This window comes from Lytechinus variegatus, chromosome 15 (assembly GCF_018143015.1).
Source record: "Lytechinus variegatus isolate NC3 chromosome 15, Lvar_3.0, whole genome shotgun sequence".
NCBI classification, from domain to species: domain Eukaryota; kingdom Metazoa; phylum Echinodermata; class Echinoidea; order Temnopleuroida; family Toxopneustidae; genus Lytechinus; species Lytechinus variegatus.
In genome coordinates, this window is record NC_054754.1 from 25190888 (window position 1) to 25217211 (window position 26324).

At 38.3% G+C, this 26324-nt stretch overlaps 2 protein-coding genes across 3 annotated transcripts; one reads left to right on the plus strand and one right to left on the minus strand.

Annotated features, from left to right (window-relative positions):
- Positions 1–1134: 1134 nt before the first annotated feature.
- LOC121428334 (geranylgeranyl transferase type-2 subunit beta-like) lies at positions 1135–16794 on the minus strand. Of its 2 annotated transcripts, none has more exons than XM_041624906.1 (9): positions 16723–16794; positions 7736–7843; positions 6694–6891; positions 5711–5816; positions 5038–5090; positions 3604–3717; positions 2827–2938; positions 1814–1977; positions 1135–1368 (listed from the first exon to the last, which is right to left on the minus strand). In XM_041624906.1, exons 1-9 carry the CDS (start codon positions 16723–16725, stop codon positions 1225–1227), a joined length of 1002 nt encoding a protein of 333 aa, XP_041480840.1. In that variant the 5' UTR covers positions 16726–16794; the 3' UTR covers positions 1135–1224. The 2 variants fall into 2 exon arrangements, with proteins under 2 accessions (XP_041480840.1, XP_041480841.1); XM_041624907.1 differs by lacking the exon at positions 16723–16794 and adding an exon at positions 16314–16373.
- On the plus strand, positions 16760–26324 carry LOC121428335 (calcium channel flower homolog). Its single transcript, XM_041624909.1, has 5 exons — positions 16760–16983; positions 22106–22178; positions 22590–22715; positions 24951–25058; positions 25457–26324. The coding sequence occupies exons 1-5, from the start codon at positions 16854–16856 to the stop codon at positions 25563–25565; spliced, it is 546 nt and encodes a 181-aa protein (XP_041480843.1). The 5' UTR covers positions 16760–16853; the 3' UTR covers positions 25566–26324.

Genomic DNA, 26324 nt, shown 5'->3' on the forward strand with positions numbered 1-26324 from the left:
TAGCGCGTAAGAAAGGTTCACCAGTCGTTCTTAAAATCGCTCTTATCTTATGAACAGCTTTATGAAACGGCCCCCAGAACAGATGTAAACCCTTGACCTACAGGGCTTACATGTATGTTCACTTTGTCTTTAAGAAGTTGATTGACTTCACTGACTGTCTAATACCACATTGGCTAAACCCATTTGGTCTACTATCAATGTGGTCTAATTGCCATTTGGTCTTCACTATGCTTGGCCTTATACCCACGGAAAATTGCCGATTCTTCCATCGCCAACTTGTTCACTCACCACATGGTCTACCTTCATTTATTCTAATGCCATTCCGTTCAGCATTTTATCTAACAACCATTTGGTCCAATCATCACTTCGTCTAATCACCACTTCGTCTACTCACCATTTCGTCTATAACCAGTTGGTCTAATACCCATTTTCTTTTCATTCATTTTGCACAATTAACACTTTAGTTTCATTAGACCAAATGGTATATGGACTAAATGGCTATTGGTTCAGCTGCTTAGACGGAATGGCATTAGACTAAATGAAATTAAACCATGTGGTGAGTAGACGAACTGATGATAGACCAAATGGTAGTAGACGAGTTGGCTATTGGACGAATTGGCATAAAACTAATTGGAAATAAACCTTACCCACTTAGACTAATTCTCATTTAGTCTAATGCCAAGCTGAATTAATTTTGAATTTGTCTGCAAATAATTTGCTTTTTGTCAAACGGCAACCTGGGGCCTGTTGCATAAAACTTTTACCTGAGAAAACTATGATAAAATCTGAAAACTAAGGTTAGTCTGATTTATGCCATTGACTTTAACACAGGGCAAAAACTTCGGTAAAAACAACCCGAGTTCTCTCAGGTAAAAAAAGTTTTATGCAAAGGGGCCGCAGGTTCATGAACAGATTACCAAACAATGTTGACTAGTGGTGTTAGATCGAGTGGATACTATATGAAATTAGATAAAATGGTAACTGGGCTAAATGGAGATAAGACCAAATGATTAGTAGATGAACAGGTTATAGAGGAACTAGGATTAGACCATGGGGGATGAGAACAAAACAGAAAGAGGTCAAATCAGATGTAGGCCAAGTGGCAATTTAGTGATTTTCCTTTTCAAGGGCTTACCAAAACTAGACTTGGCATTTCAAATCAATCAGCCTTCCATACTGAGATTTTCACTCCTGTGTAAAAGCGAGGATAGAGGGCGGAATGTCTCATGAGATTTGTGGAGTGACACCTATCCTTTCTAATATGTATTCAGGCATACAGAAGACTGGGTTGACTGGTTTGATCTTCTCTGAGTAGCTCCCAAGAAGAGAGAGACCAGCGATACCAAAGAGAGTATGGAATGGGTCGACCTGAAATGGGAAAAGAATGAAGTAGAAGATTTCAGGGCTTTCATTGGTTTAAATCAATGTAGGTATAAAAAAAGATGTTTGCATGTACACTGGACAAAAAAGAAATGCTATGACTTAGGCCATTATTCAACTTCCCCTAAAGCAGAGTCTATTTTATTTCTAATATACATGTAACCTGTACTTCTACCCAAGCTAATATCAATTATATCAACAGCAAGATAGTGGTTAATGGCTCTCTTCTTTCATAATTTGATGACTTTGAATATTTTGTCCCCTCTAGCATGTATGACTTAAACCCATGACTACTGGTTCTTACCATTCTATGCATGGTTCAAATAATGTTTGGATGCTAAACATTTTCACATTAATTCAATACCACCACACGCATATCCATATTATGGTTTAACAAATACCTCCATCCAAAAATGAAATAAAAATATCTTACCATGTCACCAGGCCGGTCTGCAAAGCCGCCCGTCTCATCATCTTGGCAAGCCAGAATAAATCCTATAAGTTTCTTACTATCTATCCAATGTAATCTATTGATAATCTTTAGTGATGCTAAGACCCACCATGAGTAACAGACATCTGGAAGCTTCTCAGGCCGACCTAGAAAAAAAAATAGGAAGAAAGTATTCCAAAAAGTATGTTTCTAAAATATCTCAATCCATTTTCTTTATCCATGAATAATTCACACACCAGTGGTACTAGGTTAATCCCCGACAAAGAATTGGGGGTCAAGCCGTTCTTTACACGCAATAGTTGGCACCTCCAAGCATTGTCTGATCAGAATGTCCCATTGCCACTAGTCAAGACCAATTCACTGCAGTCATTTTAAACATGAATTACAATCTATTGCCCCCAATCTACAACTTCACACCAATGCATCATTTCTACAATAGAATGTTTTATCAAAACACTCGCATAAATAGATGGATGCTATGAATGTTTAACAACTACAAGACATGTTTTTAAAATATGCTTTTGTATTGAGGTCAAAGCATCTCTGGACACATAGGCATTGTGAAAATTATCTGTTTGTGTTACTGTCTTGTGCTGACCCCCCCCCCTCGCTGTGAGATAGGTCCTCCCTATAATAGCCCAGCTTTATTATCCAAAAACAGATATAAAGGCCTGGTCACACCGCCCGAGCGTTGTTGGAGCGGTAGGGAGGGTCGAATTTTGCTCACAAAATTGGGGAAAAAATTGAAAAAAAAAACAAAAAAAAAAACAATTGAAAATGGTGAAGGGTAGCGAGCGGTGATGATTTTTTCTCTCCGCTCCACGACCGCTCCAACAACGCTCGGGCGGTGTGACCAGGCCTTAAGTATTGACAGTGAACGGAATAAAAAAGCTTTGGGAAGTGTTTCATGACACAAATTTTCACTGACAATTTTGCTCTGAGCCAGTCAGATGCAAGGTTTACAGTAGCTTATAACAAGTGGTCAGCTATCTTACCATTCAGACCACCAGACGGGAGTTGTCTTTCACACAGCCACCAGCCTAGCAGATCGGCATTGACATAATGAAGGTTGTTTGTAACGGATAGGAACCCAACACAACAGTAGATCTATAGACCAAGGAGACACAGACAGATATGAAAATGAAGCAGATTGAGCCAAACATGTCCAGTCAACTTTACCCAAGTCAAACTTGGATTAGTCAAACAACACCTTAACCCAGTTAGCTCCGGCCCGCTTCACAGGCCGGAGCCCAGGGGTCGACCTTGCAAAGCGAGGGAGACTCGGGACTGCGGTAGATTGGGGTCTCAATAATAACCTTAATAAAATGTGGAAACAGAAATCATGCACTTGCCACAATTACATGGATGAAGGTCTATCGTGACACACAAATCCTGACATCGAGGCACAGACTGGAACCTCAAAAAAATAAAATATAGCCTTGGTCTCGATCGGCCATTTCGTTTTGAATTTTGAAAGAAGAGGTATCGCGACAGAACTTTTTGTTTTTTTTGAGCGGGCCGGAGCTCCCTGGGTTAACAACACCTAAGTTCATCTTCTCTTTATATTTTATTGTGTTTACCCTTCATAGGTCGATTTTTGTGAAGGTCAAAGCTATTTATTCATTCCCAACAAGATAAATCACTAAGTGGCATCACACTAAGTGGACTAGAGACAAAATGAAAATAGCGTAAAGAATATTGATAGTAGACCAAATAAGTTTAGCCCATTTGGTATTTGGCTTGTAGACCAAGTGACTATACACCATTCTTACCTGTCCAGAATGCGACTCTGAGCCCGGCCTGACCCCAAATCCTCCATCAAAGTTCATACAGGATACAACAAATTGCACTGCTTTCTCCATGTTTGGCAAGGTTTCTAATCTTTTCTACTTGTGCCAAAAAATATTTACAGAGTAACAGAGAATGAAGGATGTATGGGAGAGAGAGAGGGAGAGAGAGAAAGATAGGGGGAAAAAGCAAAACAAAAACAAAACAAAAGAAACACAAATATCATTGATTCAAGTAAATATACAAAATATAGATGTGTATTAATAATAAGACTGCTTATGATTACTAGTAAACTAGAATACTCATTAATCATCACATTGATCATCCTATTCTTTTCATTTACAATCATCTACATTTGTATCATAAAAACAGCAGTTTTGATTTAATTTCTTTTAACCCTATCTAGGTCGGGGGGGGGGGCCTCGGAGGCCCCCCCTCAACGAATCGCACGATATTTTCGCCGTTCGCCGCTCGCTGAGTTTTTACTTTCAAGTCTTGCGCAACTTTTGAGACCAATTTTGCGTCACCCGGGTATGTGGTTCCGAAATTACGCAACATTATGTAAGTGCATGTCAGACCGAAAATTGCTCAAAAACGTGATTTCGTGTACAAAGTCAATGCAAATTGTGTTTTCAACCAAATTTCATAAATGTATGATTATTTTTAGTTTTGCTAGTCTAAATGTATTCATTTTATGCTTTTTATGATCACAGAAGAGTCCCCAACAAATTTCATTGAAAAAATAATGAAAAACAAAAGGAAAAAAAACAAGGAAATACATAAGAAATTGCAAAAAAACAATATAATACATAAGAAAATGATTTGATATCACAATTTTTTCATGTACTCTTGCTTAGGACACCACAAAGAGTTTCTATACCAAAAATTAGTACATTTGGAGCTTTATTTAGGGAGTTAGAGGAAAAAGTACGATTTCGCATACTAATTACGCATAAATTAGCATAATCACTTAATAGCGATTCACATGAAATAAATTACTATACAATCTTGTAGATTATGTCCCAGGCAACCCGTGTGCAATTTTTTGGCGCAAACGTGCGGTCGACGGCCGAGATCTTAGGGGGGCCTGGGAGCCCCCCCTGGCCATAGGAACTCCCAAAATACCCCGGCCTAGATAGGGTTAATATATTTTGCTACAAATTCACATTGTTTTCTACATTTTCTACATGATGAGGTCATTATGATCTTGTGGTACTGACTATTGTCTTTCAATGAAGGTGTCATATGGGTTTAAATCCTAGCCTAGAGGTAAATACCTTACAGGACTAATTCTTTGAATGCAACCAGCGATAGAAATGGCAGTGTGAGCTGAAACCAGGTAAATAATATTCCGTGTTGGAATAGACTTTATCCCAACAGAGTTTGTTATACAAAAGCCTGTTATGGTCATGACTTACCATTAATGACAACGTTGCTACAGCACAAAAGGAAAATCTGGTGTCCACCTCACCTGTCAAAGAGACAAGAAGCAAAGAAAAAAAGAAGAATAAACAACAACTATGAGCATGATTCATTGTTCGAAAAGTGGTGCGTGTGTGCATATGCTTCTTGGTGTGTAGTAGGGGAAAGGTTTGAGGCTTCATTCCACATCAGCATTATAAGAGCACTTCTTTTCCAGTTCATTATATCACAGAAATTTCTGATGCAAACTTGAATTAAAATAAAAATTCAGATCGCTCATTATTTTTTTATGCAAATAATACAGGAATATTCTCAATTTAACACAAAAAAAACAACAACATAAATTACAAAACAGAGCAGAAATAGAACTGTAAGGAAAAAATTAAGGACATGCATTCTATTAAAAAACATTAATAAATGGATATTAAACAATGTAACATTAAAAACTATGCAAGAACCATTTTGGCTGGGGGGGGGGGGGATGGGTAGATAATTTTCCAAGGCAAGCTAGATGTAGTATCTTGGTAACCTGGGGAGGAGAGGGCAAAATAAAGTTCAAATGCAAGCCAAAATATTGTTTACTATTTAGGAAATAAAACTAAAAGGCAAGCAGAAAAAAAAACTATCATGGCTTCTTTTGCCAATTTACCACTAACAATAACTACTTACCCCATTTGTCCCCTGCAAATGACCCATCATCTTGTTGCAGTGATGTGACATACTCAACAACCTTATCAACATCAATGACATCAAGGGCATCATAAATGGCTAAAATCTATGTCACGATAGAAAACAACAGAAATGTCTCGATTTAATTGAACATTTTTTGAAATAATTAAATATTAGTGATGACAGAGAGAATACCAATATTGCCAATTTTAAGAATAAAAATTATCCGAATGCATTAAAAAATTACTTAAAGGGGAAGTTCACAAAAAGTTTGTTGTAAAAATAGCAGAAAAAAAAATAATAAAAAGTATTGGTGAAGGTTTTAGGAAAGTCCATTGAATATTAAGAAAGTTATTAGAATTTCAACAACTTTTATTTGCGACATCATAAACAAGCAGCTGCCTTTGATTTATTCAATATGAAATTCATAAATTTCACATTTTAGGAGCTCTTATGAAATGATTTGTGTATTGATATATGGAGGGTACCATAAAAGCCATTTTAAATTTTCTGAGAAAATGACATTTCATTGATTCTTTTTACCATATGATATGTAGGAAAGCTGCTCGCATGTGACGTCACAAATCAAATAATTAGAATTCTAATAACATTTTGATTCTCAAATGATGGATTTTCCTCGAACATTCACAAATATTGTTAATTATTTTTTTCTGCTACATTTACAATAAACATTTTGTCAGGGGAAACTTCCCCTTTAATATATATGACTAATATTGAGTGTTGCAAGAAAAACAAATTTATATCACAATTTTTTTTCCAAGTTTACAATTGATAAATCAATTCTATTCGTAGCTCTCATGACTAAGGATAGATTCATAGCTCTCGTTTCAAAAGTAAGACCAAAGACAAATTTGCAACTGACTTCAAGATTTATGATTGATTTGGGGACCCTGATTGCCTTGCAATTGAATGCAGGTCCTTGCAATGCTCTATAAGACGGTTTCACCAAACAGGTCCCTCACCTGTATTGCACTTAAGGTGTAGAGAAGATGGGGGTCGTGCCCAACACTGGCACTAAATCCTCCACATTCATGCTGGCAGCTGACGATGAATTCAATGATCTCCTGTTTGTCCATTCGGTCAAGCTGACCCATCAGATCCATGACAGTGATACCCCAGTACATGCCACTCATCCTTAGGTATTCAGTCATCACATACTCCTGTTATTTAAATAAAAAATGTCACTTTAAAAATATCTTCATCCAATAACAACCACCTGTCTCTTCATATTTCGAGATCAATAAGATTTTTTGAGCCCGAGATGACCTTTGACCTAATGATCATCATCAACACAAATGTGGTCTTTCCCAAGGATTATTTGTACCAAGTGTAAACACAATTGATGCAGAAATAAAATAGAGCAAACTGAAAAGACTTAATATTTTTGTAATGGACCAACAGACAAAAAACTACTACTAACAGAAAAAAGTGATCTCTAGGTCTCTGCCAAACTTTGTTCAGGCAAAGACAAAAATTAAACAATCATCACTAGTCCTACATGTACATAAGGAGTTCTTGGGGTGCAGTGAAATTTTATGTATACATGTATAAGTTCTCCAATCTAACAAAAATAAAGGGGTATATCAAAAAAATAAAAAGTGATGATGATGATGATGATAATGATGACGATGAAGATAATGACGATGATGAGGACGATGATAATGATGATTGCGGTGATGATGTGATGGTGTTCATGGTGAAGATGATGACTATATGAACTAATATCATTACCTACTAGACATATATATAATTCCAAATACATGTAGCGAGAAGTATATGATAAACTTTTTTTACTTTTTTTAAGTCGAAATGTTATGCACTGTATGCTATGACACACTTCTCCAAGAAATCTATACCTTGAATAACCATAAATTCTTTAAAATATCACATCCATAAAAAAATGACTTCAAAAAGGCAATATCTTCAGAAATGTATTTTTCCAAGGCACATTTTTACATATTTGACTTTCACTGACATTGATAAAGCAAATCAATTGTTTCTTACATAATCATCTTTCTTAGAGCCATACTTGGCTATGTATTCAATATGTTTGTCCAAGAGGAGTTCCTTTGGTGCTGTTGGTTTTAAAGTTACGTCTTTGATGGGGGTACCCTACATAGAGAAAATATGGCAGAGAAATAAAAGGTAGATGTTAAGATGTTATCTAATGTGAATTATTCTAAGTTAGTTACCCCTCTGTGCCGGCTATGTTTTGCTTCAATTTCATGCAGAGATGCCAAGTTCAAAGACCAGCTATGCGCGAGATTTTCTGTGAATCTGAGTGAGATCACAGACATTGTGTACAATGTATATGGGGATAGGCTGTGATAGTTGCGTGAGACAGAGATTTGAGGGGATGAACAAGAGTCCAAAATGCTTGAGTCTCACGCATAATGCGTGAGACTTGGTAGCTCTGTTCATGTAATTACGACCAAATTAGTTAACTGTATCCAAACATTTCTATTCTCATTTTAGCACACATGGGTTCATTTGAGTTCAGGGTATATTCATACTCATAGACACTTGTTCACTGCTACCACCCTGCCTGTATGCCAATGTTGTACAGAACACACACTTAAGAAAATCATTAAAATATCACTTTTGTGACCAAAATTACAAATTTCCATACAGTTGCAATTTATTTATCATTAATAACTTAGGAATAATTTTTGTATTCACTAGAGCGCTCAAAAAGTTGAATTTTGGGCATATTTTTGTGTACGCCCTCTATTGATGGAAAGTAATATGGCAAGAAAATTTTCATTTTTTGATCTCTATTTTTAATTAAGAAAAAAATGATTTCACGAATCAAATTTAAATAAGAGCCAAGTTGTATGGAAAATAGGTGTAATGGAAACTGTCAGTGTAAAAAAATCAAGCATTTGTTCCTAAGAAACAAAGAAAATAAGCCAAACATTGCCACCCTTATTTTGCCACACATGGAGAAATAACTGAGAACAAGGTTATAACATAGATTAGTAGCTATCACAAGCATAATGGATATTAACCTTGTGTTAGCTAATGATTTTTTTTCACGAACATCATTTTGGCATAATTAATATTTGAGTGATTGACAAAGAGTATAAAACTCTCAATCTCATTTGAAAAAATACAAAAATTCAATTCAATAACATTTCATATACAGTGTAGATCTCATTATGACGTCAGAAGCGAGACTTTGGATTCGTTAGGAATTTATGTCATAGAGGGCAGCATGGAAATCTGGGGAGCTACAAACTAACGTGAAATTTGTTATGTTTTTATATGGAATCCCGATTGCTAATTGTTATTTTTGAGACAGCCCAATGTTGTTGAACGGTCGTCAGTTACACCAGTTTCACAAAAGGGTGCACTATGTCATTTGTCAGCAATCGGGGTTTGCAGTTAAGATAACCGTCACCACATCAGTTCAACAACAGCTTCCAGTTGGACAACAGGTCACAGCCTACCTGCTACGATGAGTTTTACCGGACCTAGCCCACCATGCGTTGATGATGGGATTCGACCAGAGGATTCCGCTAGTCAGAGCGGAAGTACGTCGTCGTCTGTCAGGCTGAAGGCGATAGCAAGGAAGGCTGCATTGGCTGCAGAGGCTGCAGCGTTGAAGCAGAGATTGGCTCTGGAGAGGGAGGAGTTGGATCTGAGACAGCGTAAGATTCAGCTTGATATGGACACTCGAATAAAGATAGCTGAAGCTGAGGCAGAAGTATACCTTTCTGCAGAAGAAGGACATTTGGCTACAGATGTCAAGGATCTTCACGGGGCTCAAGCTAAGGTTGATGATGTTCTGCCTCATCTAGTTGCTACTGAAAACTCCAAGGTGAGGGAAGATGTCCGGGCTCCTCTAGGGGCTCACGCCAAGCCTGATGATTTCCTGCCTCGTCCAGATGATGGTAATAACTCCAAGATGAGGGAAGAAGTTACCCGTTCTTATGAGCGACCAAGGGCAGTGGATACTCAGGACTTACTACTTCAGATAATTGACAACAGCCAGAAGCAACAGAGAGATTTGCTGGAAGGACTATTTGTCCCTCAGACACAGATTATGACATTTGATGGAAGTCCTCTCAAGTTTTGGGAATTTTGGAGGGCATTTGAGAGCACTGTTGACTGCACCGGCATACCTGATAGTGCCAAGCTAACTCGGCTATTACACTATTGTGAAGGAGATGCCCGCAAGATCTTGCAGTCATGTAGTATTATGCCACCATCAGAAGGATACAGGAGAGCAAAGGCACTTCTTCATGGCCGATTCGGAACTCCCTTCATGATTGCTGATGCCTGGATCAGGAAGGTGACTGGAGGGCCAAAGATAACCGGACGAGATAAGAGAATGCTGCAAGAGCTAGCTGATGAGTTACAGGTTTGTCTCCAGACTTTGGACGCTATGGGGTATACTAGTGATTTATCGCCACAACCTGTTCTCTTGCAGATCGTTGAGAGGCTGCCACTTTACCTGCGGAGCAAATGGGTGTCGGTGGTAGGCGGGATTCGTCGCGATGCTAGACTTCCAAATATATTTGATCTGGTTTCCTTCATCCAGGCAAGGGCAGATGAGGAGAACGACCCTGTCTTTGGAAAGCTGCTTGTCAAGGAGCAGAGTGCTAGAACCAGCCCACCGATCAACAAAGCATCACGATCAAGGAGGAGTACCTTTTCTACCAGTGCATCAGGTGAAGAGACGGCACCGTTGGTTTGTGTGAAATGTAAGGAGTCACACACTCTGTTTGCTTGTAACGCATTCAAGCAAATGCAGCCTGAAGAAAGATTCAAGCTCGTTGTGGAGAACAAGCTGTGCTTCAATTGTTTGGAGAAGAGGCACACATCAAGAAACTGCCAGGTGAAAAGGGTGTGCTCCGTGCCAGGATGCAAGAGGAAGCACACTAAGTTCCTCCATCGGGACAAGATGGAACAGCCTCGACAAGCCCAGGAGGGGGTTGGTGAACCTGCATCTGAGAAGGTTGAGAGTTATGCCACAGGGGCCGGTGGAAATAAGAGGATCCTACTACCCATAGTTCCAATCAGAGTTTATGCATCGGCCAAGGATGATGGCATGGAGGCCCTGGCACTTTTGGACTCTGGTTCCACTAGCACATTCTGCACGGAGGAATTAGCGGAGAGAGTAAAGGCCCATGGATCAGCTAGCACGGTGTCTGTGTCAACTCTGGACAGGGCTAACAGTGAACTCCACACCACTGTCGTTAGTTTGAGGATTGAGCCAAAGTCTTCGCCAAGAGTGGTGACTCTCCCTCGAGTGTACACCAAGGCCGACATCAACATAAGTGTAGACCACTTACTTTGTAGACGAGATGTCGATCAGTTTGCACATCTTTCGGATATCCACTTTCCAAGCTCGAATAAAGTCAAGGTGGATATTCTAATTGGTCAAGACTATCCTGAGCTACTGTGTCCTCTGGAGACAAGACGAGGTGAACCAGGAGAACCTTATGCAGTAAGGACAGTACTAGGCTGGACGCTCAATGGACCTGTCCAGGGAAATGGTAAGAGGATGCCATTAAGTTCGCACTTCATCTCAGAGGAAATGTCACTCGACAATCAGTGCAAGATGTTTTGGTCCCTTGAGACCAGTGATATGTGTAACATAAACACAGCTGCCAAGGGAATGTCAGTTCAGGACCAGGAAGTGTTGAAGTTATGGGAGGATAACGTGGTAAGGAGTGGAGGACATTACCAGCTGCCCATACCATTCAAGGAACAACCGCCACCCTTGAGTGACAACAGATGGATGGCTCAGCAGAGGCTTGAATCCTTGAAAAGACGACTAAGCAAAGATGAATTGATGCATGCCAAGTATTCACAAGGCATGGCTGACCTTCTCGACAAGGGCTACGCTGAAGCAGTGGATGATTCTCTACCACTGGACGGAACTTGTTGGTATTTACCGCATCACCCTGTGGTTAACGAGAAGAAACCGGAGAAAGTTCGCATCGTCTTCGACTGTGCCGCCAAATCTGATGGTGTAGGATTAAATGATGTCGTCAGGCAAGGGCCAGACCTAACGAACAAGTTGTCGGGCGTATTACTACGCTTTCGTCAAGCACCAGTAGCTATCATGGCCGATGTGGAAGCCATGTTCCATCAAGTGAAGCTAGATGCAGATGAACGAGATGTTCTTCGCTTCTTATGGTGGCCAGGAGGGAAATTGGATGAAGTTCCCAGGACCTACAGGATGTGTGTCCACCTGTTCGGGGGTACTTGGAGCCCCAGCTGTTGCTCATTTGCCTTGCGGCAAACAGCTAAGGACTTTGGGGATCAGTGCAATACAGAAGCACCAAAGGTAGTAGAGCGAAATTTCTACGTGGACGACTGTCTTGTATCTGTGGAGAATGAAGATGATGCAATCAAACTGTCGACAGAGCTTAGAGAACTGTTGCAGAAGGGAGGTTTTCGACTAGCTAAATGGTTGAGCAACAGTCCAAGGGTTCTGCAAAGCATACCAGTGTCTGAAAGAGCCAAGAAGGTTGCTGGGATAGACTTGAACTTTGAGGCCCTCCCAGTGGAGCGAGCACTTGGTATGATATGGGATATAGAGATGGACAGCTTCATCTACAAGATTCAGCCCAAGCCCAAACCTTTGTCTCGAAGAGGGATACTGAGTATAGTCTCTTCAATCTATGACCCTTTGGGTTATGCCAGCCCATTTGTCCTGAGAGGGAAGATGATTCTACAGGAATTGACGAGGAAGAAGCTGAGTTGGGATGAGCCCATTCCCGACATTGATGCCAAGAACTGGAGAGCTTGGATCGAGGAACTTCCTGAGATGGAGGGATTCGGAGTACACATATGTGTCAAGCCTCAGAACTTCGGGAAGGTGACCGAGTATACAATTCACAACTTCTCTGATGCATCGGAAGTGGCCTATGGTGCAGTATCCTATCTAGTGATGAGGAATGAAGAAGGGCAGGTGCATAGCAGTCTCCTGATGGCTAAGTCACGTCTTGCACCTATAAAGACTGTTACCATACCCCGTTTGGAGCTGATGGCAGCAACGCTGGCTGTCAACATGGATATTATGGTCAGGGAAGAGCTGGACCTGCCGATCAAGATGTCATACTTTTGGACTGACAGTATGATTGTTCTTCATTATATCCGTAGTGAAGATAGGTGGTTCAAAGTCTTTGTGACCAACAGACTTGCGACAATCCACCAAGCCACAGAGCTGAGCCAGTGGAGACACATAGACACAAAGGTGAATCCTGCAGATGTTGTGTCTAGGGGCACGTCACCAATGAAGCTGAAGAATGACAAAGGATGGCTTGAGGGACCAGACTTTATACAGCTTCCGGAGGAACAATGGCCAAAATGTCCCTTTGAGAAAGAGGAGATCAATGAGGATGATCCAGAGCTAAAACCAACAAAGGTGCAGACATTTACTGTGAGTGATGGTAGAGGGTGCATTGATAGAATCCTAATGCACTACTCTGACTGGACAAGACTACGCAGAGCAGTAGCCTGGTGGCTTAAGCTGAAGGAGTACCTCAGATGGAAAAAGCAGAAACTCAGTGCCTGGAAAATGCAGTAGCTTAAAACCAGAGGACTTGAAGTGTGCTGAGAAAGCAATATTTCAGCATGTGCAGCATGAATCCTTCCCAGAGGAGTTGAAGCTACTGAAGGAGATAGACGGAATACCAGAGGGACGAGAAAGAGTTGTGAAAAAGGGGTCTAAGCTCGCAAAGATGGATCCGGTCTTCCAAGATGGTCTTCTGAGAGTAGGGGGCAGACTCGGACGAGCCCAGATCCCAGGCAGTGCGAAGCACCAGGTGATAATGCCCAGGCAACATCATGTATCAACGTTGTTGGTACGATATGTACATAAAAACATTGGACATCAAGGCCAAAATCATGTTTTGGCAGAACTCAGACAACAATACTGGATTCTTGGAGCAGGGGTTCTCGTGAGAGGCTTGGTAAGAAAGTGTGTTACCTGTCGTCGTTACCAGGCCAAGGTTGGTAAGCAGAAGATGGCGGATCTACCTGCCTACCGAGTAGCAGCTGGTGAGCCGGCCTTCACGAACGTTGGGATGGACTTTTTCGGTCCATTTGAGATCAAGTAAGGACGCTCAGTGAGGAAAAGATACGGTGTGGTGTTTACCTGTATGGCCACCAGCACTATCCACATTGAGGTCGCTGATTCTCTCGAAACTAGCTCCTGCATTGACGCTATTAGAAGGATGATGAGTACAAGGGGGCCGATAACGAAATTGGTATCTGACAACGGCACCAATCTGGTTGAAGCTGAAGGTGAACTTAGGAAGGCTTTGAAAGATTGGAACCAGGAGGAGATGTCTCATTTCACTGCCAACAGAGGGATTGACTGGTCCTTCAATCCGCCAGGGGCCTCACACTACGGTGGAGTATGGGAGAGACAGATACGAACTATTAGAAAGGTACTGCAAGCTGTCCTTAATGAGCAGTATCTGAGGACATGCCAGACAGAAGAGCAGCTTCATACTCTGATGTGTGAGGTGGAGGCAATTGTGAATAGCCGTCCACTTACTCGCGTGTCTGATGACCCAGGGGATCTTGAAGTGATAACGCCTAGCAGTCTACTAAACATGAAGCGAACGTCTACACTGCCTCCATGCAAATCTACCATGGGGGATATCTATGCGAGAAGACGCTGGAAGCAGATGCAGCATCTAGCTGATGACTTTTGGAGAAGGTGGATACGGGAGTATCTTCCTAGCCTACAACAACGTCAGCGGTGGGAGCAGCCTGAGCGCAATCTTGATGTTGGAGACGTGGTGCTAATCGCTGATGGAACTTTACCCAGATGTTGCTGGTTGATGGGTCGCGTGTGTGAGATTCATCCAGATAAGCATGGACGCGTACGAAGTGCTAAGGTAAAGACTGCGACGTCGATGCTAACCAGGCCTATCACAAAACTTTGTTTATTGCTTGAGCAAGAAGAATCGCGATAAAGGAAAGACAAGTTGATTAGGTGTTTTGATAGGGTTCGCGGAATCTTTTAATTTTTTCATAAATTAATAACAGGTTACTTTAATTGAGAAAGCGGATAAACACTGATAATATCGCGTACATTACATTTAAAGGAGCAAGACAACCTTTGGACAGCAACAATGGACAGCTTCGATAGGATAGCGTGTTTTGTTTAAATTAGGATTTACATCTTAGTGATAATTTGATAAGAGATAGCCGATTATTAAATGAAACGAGCCCGATGAGCAGCAAAAGGATAGACATTGGACTTTCATTGAAGGAACATTATTGATATGAAATGGTGCTTTATGAAGCTATGAACTTTTTTCATCTTGTGACTATGGACTTCGTCTTAATAAGCACCTACTTTATGAAGCGTCATGGACTTCTCATCTCGAGATTTGGACTCAGTTTGAGCATTCATTGTGTCTTGCTATTTCAGAGATGCCACTCTTCAGGAAATTTCCTTATTTCATGAATTTTTGCTCAGATCATTTGTACAAAGGCATAGGCAAAAGTCAATTTTCAGGAAATTTCATCACCAAGTGGCTTCTTTGCTATTTGTATTTGCTTGTGCTCACTAACCACATTTCCTCTTCCACAGGTACTCTTGGGGACGATATGTGAATGTTTGTATAAAGGAGACTTAGTTGTTATATCGTTTTGAGATAGAAGGTGAACAGGGATTGTAAACTGGCTTGTTTACTTCTATAATTTTGGTTCAGTTTGAACTTGTGAACCCGTCATAAATTTTATATCATCAAAGAATGAAAGATTTTTTCACACTGTGTGCAAAATTAGAAATTTGTCAAGGATATATTTTATTGTTTAATTTGTTTCAAAATGGAAACAAACATTGAGGTAAATTGCAATCCAGTTTACAGTTGCATGTTCCTTATATTGTGATTTCAGTATTTGATATGTCTTCAGGTGATTAATTAATGCAAGTTACATGTTATTTACGGCAGATCAATGGTTTTGTCATTTATGCTGTGTTACCATAGCAACCTTGGAACATTTGAGATATTTCTGTGAAAACAATTTAGGAAATGCCTTATGAAGTCAAGGAGGAATATTAAGTTTGGTAAATTAAGAATTGTCTGTAATTTAAGGGGCCGGAATGTAGATCTCATTATGACGTCAGAAGCGAGACTTTGGATTCGTTAGGAATTTATGTCGTAGAGGGCAGCATGGAAATCTGCGGAGCTACAAACTAACGTGAAATTTGTTATGTTTTTATATGGAATCCCGATTGCTAATTGTTATTTTTGAGACAGCCCAATGTTGTTGAACGGTCGTCAGTTACACCAGTTTCACAAAAGGGTGCACTATGTCATTTGTCAGCAATCGGGGTTTGCAGTTAAGATAACCGTCACCACATACAGGAATCTAGAGGATTGAAAGAAAAATGAGTCCCAAAAAACTCAGACGCTTGAAAAATGGGACCTGTATCAGCAATTCAATTGGATATAGACACAGACATAGTGGCAATGACTTAATATAAAGTAATAAACACTATCTCAAGGACAAACATCATCTGATCACAATGCCATGGTTGGACAATGTCAATGTCATATGTCATGTCTCATGACAATGATGTCATAATAATTACATCGTTTACCACTTTTTAGTTTTATGCATTATTAGTACGCATCTGCAACAGCAATTGAACACTGAGTTTTGGAATTTCGAAATATATATAGCTTTATTAGTTTATTCCCCTCCCCTCATCATGACTCATCCTAGTGTGGCAGTGACGACTGTCTACACATACACCATGCACCAGTCCATGCATCAGTGCATCCTTTTTTGTGTGGGCAAATATAAAGCCGTCGAAAAAAATCATACGACACAAACATACGGTACGACGTTCTGAACACATGGGACCAAAGCAAGGAAAAAAAAAATCTCGAATAAACAAGTGCCAATTATACAGGGATAAAATACTTCTGTTGTTACTAAACTAAAGTCAGGACGCCCCTTCCAACATTTCATGATATCTATATTACAAATATAAGTTATAAACTTACCATTTCGTAAAATTGGTGACGACAGGCCTTTTTTTGTCAACACCACTGCTCTTGATGACGTCATCACTTATTATTGGACAGACTGCCAGAGGTGAAAGTTCTTCTTGATTGCTGTTTTTTCATACTTTAAGATGGCGGATACGTACAAAAGTTTGGGCAACGATGGCCAACCTCAGCAAGCATCACCTCCACCTCCACAAAAAGAAACTGGTTTTTGTTTCAGGCTTTTCGTAAGGATTGTTGCTTCTGTAGCTGGAGTCTGTAAGTTAAGCCATTGTCCCACACATTCAACAGCATGTTTGTGATTGTGATTTTTTTTATTCGGATTCGCAAATATGATCAGTGAATCCGAATGCAAAAAAAAGAAGAAATGCCTGTGAAAAGTGTACCTACCATTTTAGTCTTATTTTTAGACATGGTAGATCCTAATAATAGACCATGCAATTTTGATGATGATTTGGTGATGGTCATGATGATTGATGGTGATAATACATGTAGTTGAGGATGATGTTGATGATGATGATGATAGATGATGATTTTTATGATGATGATGTCGATAATGATGTTGATGATGATGATGATGACGACGATGTTGTTGATGATGATGATGTTGATGAGGAGAGGAGGAGGAGGAGGATGATGATGATGAAACAATACAAAATATTATTTCTTTTCAGAGGATAGCAGCTCAGAGACTTGAGACTGCATGAGAGTTGTTGGACAAGGTTTTTTTTTATTTGTAATTAAACTTTTTGGCACTCATTCAATGAACAAGGTTATAATATAACCTTGTTCTCAGTTATATCTCCATGTGTGGCAAAATAAGGGTGGCAATGTTTGGCTTATTTTCTCTTTTTCTTTGGGGCAAATGCTTGATTTTTTTTACACTGACAGTTTTCATTACACCTATTATTCATACTACTTGGCTCTTATTTCAATTTGATTCTTTAAATCATTTTTTTCTTAATTAAAAATAGAGATCAAAAATGAAAATTTTCTTGCCATATTAATTTCCACCAATAGAGGGCGTACACAAAAATATGCCCAAAATTCAAGTTTTTGAGCGCTCTGGTGAATACAAAAATTATTCCCAAGTTACTATTGAAAAATAATTGCAACTGTATGGAAATTAGTAATTTTGGTCACAAAAGTGATATTTCAATGACTTTTTAAAGTGTGTGCTCTGGACAACATTGGCATACCATAGTCCTACCTGTAGATTCCCCACAGGCAGGGTGGTAGCAGTGAACAAGTGCTTTTTGGAATTATAAATTGGATGTATTAACAAATTGTCGGACCTGTATCATTCAGGGTGACCAGATTTCACAGAGTGAAATACGGGACAATCGACAAAGGAGGCTGCATGAGCAGATCGACCGAGCCAGGTCTTAATAAAAAAAAGATCAACAAAGAAGGCTACACGGTGTGAGACTTGTAAAAAAAAAAATATGTAGAATAGGAAGGGAGGATGAACAAAAGAATATTAAATAGAAAGAAAAGAGGACGCAAAAGAGATGTATTGAGAAGAAAGAAATAAAAAATGAAGGGGAATATGCAGAAAAGAAAACAAATAAAAGAAGGTTAGAGTAAAAGAAAGATGAGAAAAGAATAAAAGAGAGAAAAAGGGTTTCCGTTATTCTTTAAACGATATAACATTTATTTTATATTTATTTTTTTTCTCTCCCTTCACCTCTTAGATTTACCACTTATTCATTTTGCTTTTTTTCATGTTTACTATGTTTAGGTTTTTTTTTTCTTCTCAATACGCCCCCTCTCTCATACAGCATCAGCTTCTTTATTTGCTTTTACCCTTTTAGGCAATTTGCCTCCCTTCCATATATACAGGGTTTTTTCATTCTACGATATAGTCTTCTGTTTTTTCCCGTCACACCCAGCGGATTACAATATCAGTTACACCATTTGTATATACATGTATATATTTTTTTATTTTGGATACATTTATATACTTTTATACTTACAGATTTATTTTTACACTTACTTTCTTCTCTTAGTTTGTTTAATGCTCTATCATACATACTTATGTCTTTTGCACATTATCAGTTGTTCCCTTCTCTTTCCCTTTTTTCCCCACTCTTATGCACCAGTTTATTATGCCTTTCTTTGTTACCTGTTTGACCCACCTCTCACTAATTCTCTTGTTATTCATATCTTCCTCATACCCGATCAGTTTTGTTCCAGATCCTGTTTGATGTTGCCTGCCTCATTATCTTAATCCCTCTTGGCTTGAGGTCTTTCTTTGGCCTTACTAACACCAACTTCCCTTTGTGTCTGCCTACTCCTTTTCTTTCATCCCCTTCATTAACCTGATTGGTTATCTCTTCTCACTAATGCCCCTTTTGTCTCCTTGTTCCAGTGTTGCTGTTGAATGTCTGTGGTCTATATTATGGTTGTTCCACCTTATATGTTTGTCATTTTGCCTCCGAAGAAGATTCTGCTAGGATCGAAAGCTTAGGCCCCTTTTGACTCTCTTATTCTTTAAACGAATAAGGAAAAAAAAGAAAGGAAGGGAAGGTGAACAAAATAATATTTGAAAGAAAAAAATGAATGACAAAAAGCAAAAGGGTAAGAAAAAAGGAGGAAGAAAGAAATAATGAATGAAAGAAAAAGGTTTCTTTCATAAAATGAAACAGAAACAAAGAAAGAAGAAAAACAAGAAGGGAGGAGGGAGAGAAAGTATAAGGGAAAATAATTAGAAGGAAAAAATAAAATAATGAAAGAAAGGAGGATAGAATGAAAGAAGAAATAATTGAAGGATAGAAAGAACGAAAATAAAAACGAGAGGAAGGGAAAAGGAAGCAAAGAAAAGTTTAAGGAAAGAAAGGAGCGATGAAAGAAGAAAAAAAATAAAAAAGAAAGAAGGAAAGAAAGAAAAGTGAACAGAGAGAGAGAGAAAGGATCAGGAAAGAAAGATAAATGGAACAAAAAAGGGCAAGCGAGAATGATAGAAGGATGAAGAAAGAAGGATAGAAAAGAAAGAGGAAAAAAAATCAAATTTCAAGCAGACATAAAAATCTAATAATCTAACAAAAATCTTAATGATATTTGAAGTTTTTTAATATACGGTAATTTATTTTTTATTTTAAAGAAGTAAAATGTTTTATAAGTGAATAAAATTTAAAAGTAAAACGTAGTCAAATTTGAAAATTAGATGAAACAACGCGGCATCACACACAGGCATCTCTCCCCCGTCTCTCAATACAAGTTCACACCGATCGCAAAATACAAGACTCAAAACGAAAGCTGAAACAACTAGATCTGATATGAAAACTTGTTCCTCCAATTACATCACCAAATCAGTAATCTGAGAATCCAAAATATAATTATACAAATTTCCCGCCGATTTTGTGATTATTTTTGTGTAAAACCTGTTTATCATGACTGTGAGATTGTTTGCACCATTGAGAGTCTGCTCTGCTCCTACATGCCGAGCTAAAGTAGCCTGCCACACACATGCAGGAGGCCAGTAAGTTTGCAATATATTGCGTTAGCAAGAAAATCACCGCAGAACTTGCAAGAGTTGAAAGTTATTGATTTTATTGTTGTCTCTGCTTTGTCATCTGTTGGTTAATTGATGAAAATTCTTCACTTTTAGATATGTTAACTATATTTTGTTCAATATTTTGAAGTACGGGACAAATAGGCGTCCCGGAAGGGTTTGTCGGGACACCGGGACAGAGGAGCAAAATACGGGACGATCCCGGGAAATGAGGGAACGTCTGGTCACCCTGGTATCCTTGGTTCTTACCTCTCATTCATTGAACAAGGATATGACCCTGTTCTCAGTTACATCTCTATGTGTGGCAAAATAGGTTGACGATGTTTGGATTATTTTTTCTTTTGGACAAATGCTTGATTTTTTTACACTGTCAGTTTCCATTACAACTTTTCATTATACAACTTGGCTCTTAAGTAAATTTGATTCTTTAAATTATTTTTTCTTTATTAAAAATAGAGCTTGAAAAATGAAAATTTTCTTGCATGTACATGTATTACTTTCCACCAATAGAGGGCATACAGAAAAATATGCCCAAAATTCAAGTTTTTGAATACAAAAATTACAATACAAACATTATTCTATGTTCCTAATGAAAATTGATTTTGCAACTGTATGGAAATTAATAATTTTGGTCACAAAAGTGATATTTTAATGAGTTTTTAAAGTGTGTGCTCAATCCAGCATCAATTGGCATACCATAGTCCTACCTGTAGATTCTCCACAGGCAGGATGGTAGCAGTGAACCAGTGGTTTTTACATTTATTTAGTGCCTTGACTTCATAGAATATAGATTATTATCCAATGCCATGGTAAACCCAAAAGAAGTAGTTTGGAGAAGAATAGAGTGAAAACACAAACATTAAAAAAAAAAGTTTATTGTAAAAATAGCAGAAAAAATAATAAAAAATATTGCCGAAGGTTTGGGAAAAATTCATCAAATAATTAAAAAGTTATTAGAATTTCAATTATTTGATTTGTGACGTCATATGCAAGCATCATTCCTACATAGCGAATGGTAAAAAATCAATGAAATGTCATTTTCTCAGAAAATTGAAAATGGTTTTCACTGTAACTTCTGTATATCAATAGACAAATCATTTCATACCCGATCATGAAAAGAAAACAAAATTAAGTCATCAGGAACCGTACAAAATTCGAAATTCATACATTTTATATTACATAACACATGGGGCAACTGCTCGTTTATGACGTCACAAATCCAAAATTTTGAACTTTAATAACTTTCTTACTCTTTGACGGATTTTCCTCAAACCTTCACCAATATTTTTCACTATTTTTTCTGTTATTTTCGCAACGAAGTTTTCTTCAGGGTGAACTTCCCCTTTAAGATAACTATTTTCCCTATTGTAATTCCGGAGCATTTTCGCCCTTCTCTGTTTGAATTCACGGGTATTATTTTGGTTTATTTCCAATTCGTCCCATTGCCAACTCGTCTACTATCATTTGGTCTACCATCAGTTTGTCCACTCATCACATGGTCTACTTTCATTTAGTCTAATGCCATTCCGTCTAATAACCAGTTGGTCCAATAGCCATTTAGTCCATATACCATTTGGTCTAATTGGACTAAGTGTTAAATTGTGCAAAATGAATGAAAATGAAATGGATATTAGACTAACTGGTTATGAGACGAAATGGTCATAGACAAAATGGTGATTAGACGAAGTGATGATTGGACCAAATGGTTGTTAGACAACATGTTGATGGACGGAATGGCATTAGACTAAATGAAAGTATACAATGTGATGAGTTGGCAGTAGACAAATAATTGGCAATTTACTGAATATTGATGTTATCAAATATCTTAGGATTCATTATTATTACAATTTATGTTTTGTATTTCAGTGGCTATTATTCTTGGACTGGTATCTATGATCTCAATCAAAGGACTGTGTATTGTTGCCGGTATCTACATCATGTGAGTATAGCCCCTTTCCACGTGCAAGAAAATCATTGTGAATGGTCCTCTTAATTTCCTGTAACAATTTGTTCTTTATGAGACATATATTTGAACTGAAGCGTAGATCCATGTTTTGGGTGGCGGGGGTGGTGGCATGCCAAATAATATACAGAACTTTGCTTGACAATATTGTTATATGATTTATGATATTTCTATACAGAGTTTAATGGTTTTTATAGTGCTTTCCAATGCTTTTCGAAATATTTGCATTTCTTGCCATATAATATTTCTCAAGTTAACTGTTAATATTTTTTGGGAAAAATCAGTATGTTTTTTCTCATATCGTATTTCTTGTTTGTGTGTCTGTTTACTCTGGTTGGACTTCAATTTCGAATAAAGTGTTTTCTTTTTAACCTCTTTTACATTCAGGCTTCTTGGATTCCTGACGATTCTATTAGAAGCCCCGTTTTGCTGCCAGTTCCTTGACATCACAGACAAAGTCAGCAAATGGAGCGAAAACAGAGCTCCTTGGCAGAAGGCTCTCTTCTATCTCTTGTAAGTATTGAACAAAATCAACCTTTTACAGTCAACTTTAAAGGGGTGATCCAGGCTGAAAGTATTTATAGCTTAATAAATAGAGTAGAATTCACTGAGCAAAATGCCGAAAATTTCGTCAAAATCGGACAACAAATAGCAAAGTTATTGAATTTTAAAGTTTATCAATATTTTGTAAAAACAGTCTGTATGAATATTCATTAGGTGGACTGATGATGTCACGTCTCCACTTGTTCTTTTGTATTTTGTTATATATGAGATTAGGTTTATTCAAATTTTTTCCTCCAAGAACTAGAAAAATTTGATTGACAACTGATTTAGTGCATTAGATATTTATTGCTGCAACTTATTTCATTATAAGGGAGACATATTATTCACACAAGTGTGAAATAATGGAAAAATATGATTTTATGTAATAACATAAGAAAACGGAAAGTGGAGATGTGACATCATCAGCTCGCCTAATGAATATTCATGACGACTGTTTTCACAAAATATTGCTAAACTTTAAACTTCAATAAACTTCATTATTTGTTATCCGATTTTGATGAAGATTTTGACGGCGTTTTGCTCAGTGAATTCTACTTTGTGTATTAAAGATAAATTCCAGTTTTGGTAACGATCTCAAAATGACTTTTGACAGAATCTAATATAATGACCACACAAGTGTCTGTTTGTATGAATAAAATATATGTGCCGAAGGATTTTGGAAGAAATTGTGTAATTGCTGAGAAAATAAGCAAATAAGCGCGGAATCGGTCACTTCCGTCGGGTCTTTATTCCAGCAATATTAATACACTGTCCCACGTGTGCCTATCTGTGTTGGTGATCTTCAGTGTGAACATTTTTCAGCGTAGATTTCAAGATTTCACAAAGTTCAGTTTATGTAACTGTACCAGATCTAGATCCTCGATGATATACTGACAATTAAGCCTGGATTTACAGACTTTCTCATGAAATCAGTGTTTATTGCAACTACTGGCATTTCTCTTTAATGCCCAGAGTTGAAGTAATTAGCCCTGTAACATAAAGCTCAGAGATTAATTATTGGGCTTATATGTATGATTGATTGCATTGAGTATTTGAGAACATCAGTCCCCATATCAATCGCTATGCATTGCTTTTATGTTACAGAGCCCTTAAATGATTACCGGTACAATCAATCTTAAATCCGAGCAAACCCTTAAAACCTTTGGAAAACCATGTACAAATAGTTCCACCCGATCGATTGTATCTTTTCTAATGCAGGGCCCGGGTTTGTTCTACATCGAACAGATGACTCTGGTCCCAAATATACTTTCATTTGAATGTGATTTGATTCCATCGCAAAAGATTAGTCTCTGGAGAGAATGATATGTGTTGGCAGTATTTACTACTTTACTATAACACAACCTGGTATTGTGTTGTGCACCTGTAATCCAAAGCTACATCATGTATGTGGGGAAGTTATGAATTGATGCAGAGGTTTGAGCTGCTGGGAGCAATTCATGAAAGGAGTTGGAGCACATTTTATCCAAAAACTTATATCTATCCAACAGTTACTATAGTAACAGTGTTTCTCAGCTAATCAAAATAAAGGAAATTTGTCAGTTCTGACAACTTGTCAGACAAAGAATGTTGATGGAATGCTCCTCGGTTACATCTTTCAGGAGGTGATGTTGAAAGTCTGCCGGGAGGCAGCGTAGCTCAGTCGGTTAGAGCACATGTTTCGGATACGATGGTAGATCTCAACGTGAGGGGAGTCGAGTCCCGCTCATGCCGAAACGCGTATAACAAAAAAAAATCTGATGCTATAGCGTTGTGTGTTAGCATCCCTCACCACTGTGTTCAGTGCAAATGTTGGTCCCTTGTATAGGAGAAACACAACCTATGCACATTAAAACCAATACACTATTTGTCAAAGAGTAGGGTGTTCACCCAGTGTATTGCACCTGCCAGTCCCGGCAAAATTCAGGTCAAGTCAATCTTGACCTTCATATGCCATCATAATCAAAATAATGATTGTGGGCATTAACATAAAGACAAGTCTGTCCAGACGTAAATTATCTGATCGATAAATGTCTGTAAAAACTCAATTATAGTTTATCCCTAATTTGTTATCTTGGTGTTTTTCTAAATGGTCTAATTACTTGTTCAACCTTGTTTCATCCCTGTGTGTCACAGATAGTTTACTAGATAGATGGCACATGATACATGGTGTGTTTATTCATTTATTCTTTATGTATTTTGATCCAGGTTACCTATTGTGCCGTTCTTCTTCTGCGTTGGAGTGAGTCAAATTTTTGCCTGCCTTGTAATCATGGCAACTGGCGTCCTCTATGGACTGGTGTTCATTGGAAAGAAGTAAGTTTGTTTCTAAGTCTCTTTGTCCCTTGTAACTCCCATATCTAGGGGGAAAAAAGCATTTTGGGAGAGAGGGGGGGGGGCGTTGCTAAATGATTCTGGTAGGAAATGTGTAATTGCTGAGAAGTGGACAAAATAAGCATGGCATTCCAGTTAGCCTTGGAGGTGTCGAGGTCTTTTTTCTAGCAATGATAGTGCGCTGCCCCACATGTGCTTTTCTGTGTCGTTGATCTTCTGTGTTATTTTTTTTCTGCTTAGATTTTATGATTTCATTTAGTTAAGTTGATGTAAACACTTTGTAGAGTTTTCCATGAAATCATTGATTGCTGCAATTACATTCCTCAAGCTTTGAGCTGAGTTACCCATAATATTTAACATTCTTATTTTTTTTTCTTCAGGGGTGATGCTGTTAAGAACGCCCATAGAGCCCAGCAGCAAGGAGGAGACATGGCATTATCAGACCCTCCATCCCAGGATCAATACGGGAAGAGAGAACTCATCCCTTGAATTGACATTGAGGGCGCCAGACTTATCAACCGACAGTGGTACATTCCACCCTCCAATACACAGCCTCAAATCGCGTCTGGGTAGCATTTCATGAAACAAATGAGTCAGTGATTTTGCTCTGACATCTGTTATAAGCTACTGATATCCTTGCATCTGATTGGCTTGGAATAAATAAGTCAATGAAAATCATTGATTGTTTGCTTTATGAAACACACCCCTGGATCATTCTGCTGTCATCATTCCACTTTTTTTCTGCTGCTCAGGTCTATTAAAATCCATAAAAATGTGTATTTTAAAATCCAGAGTATTTTACTTACATTGACATGCCCGAAGAACCCATTCCAATTTTCCTTTAGCTTGCACATCATCCATGATTTTTGTATGATACATGTTTTTTATTGTTTTATCTTCTTGAGTCATAAGCTACAGTTTTCCAACATTAGATGCAAGCAATCTCTGCACAAGCCCATTGTGGACCGGCTTGAACATCCAAAAATGTCAGCACACACTCATCTTACGACAATCGTGCATAGTATTTTGGCCTCTGTTTACCTCAAGACATTATAGAAAATAATGGATTTGTACAAGAAAATTAAGAAATATGACAGTTGACAATCTAATCTCTATTCATAGTTAAATATAATATGTTAGGGTTTAGAAATCAGTGCAATTTAATAGCATTAAAGTATTTTAGTTGTTGGGAACATGCAAATTCTTGATTTCTAATTGTCATTTCATTTTTTTTCTTCCAGTTCCTGA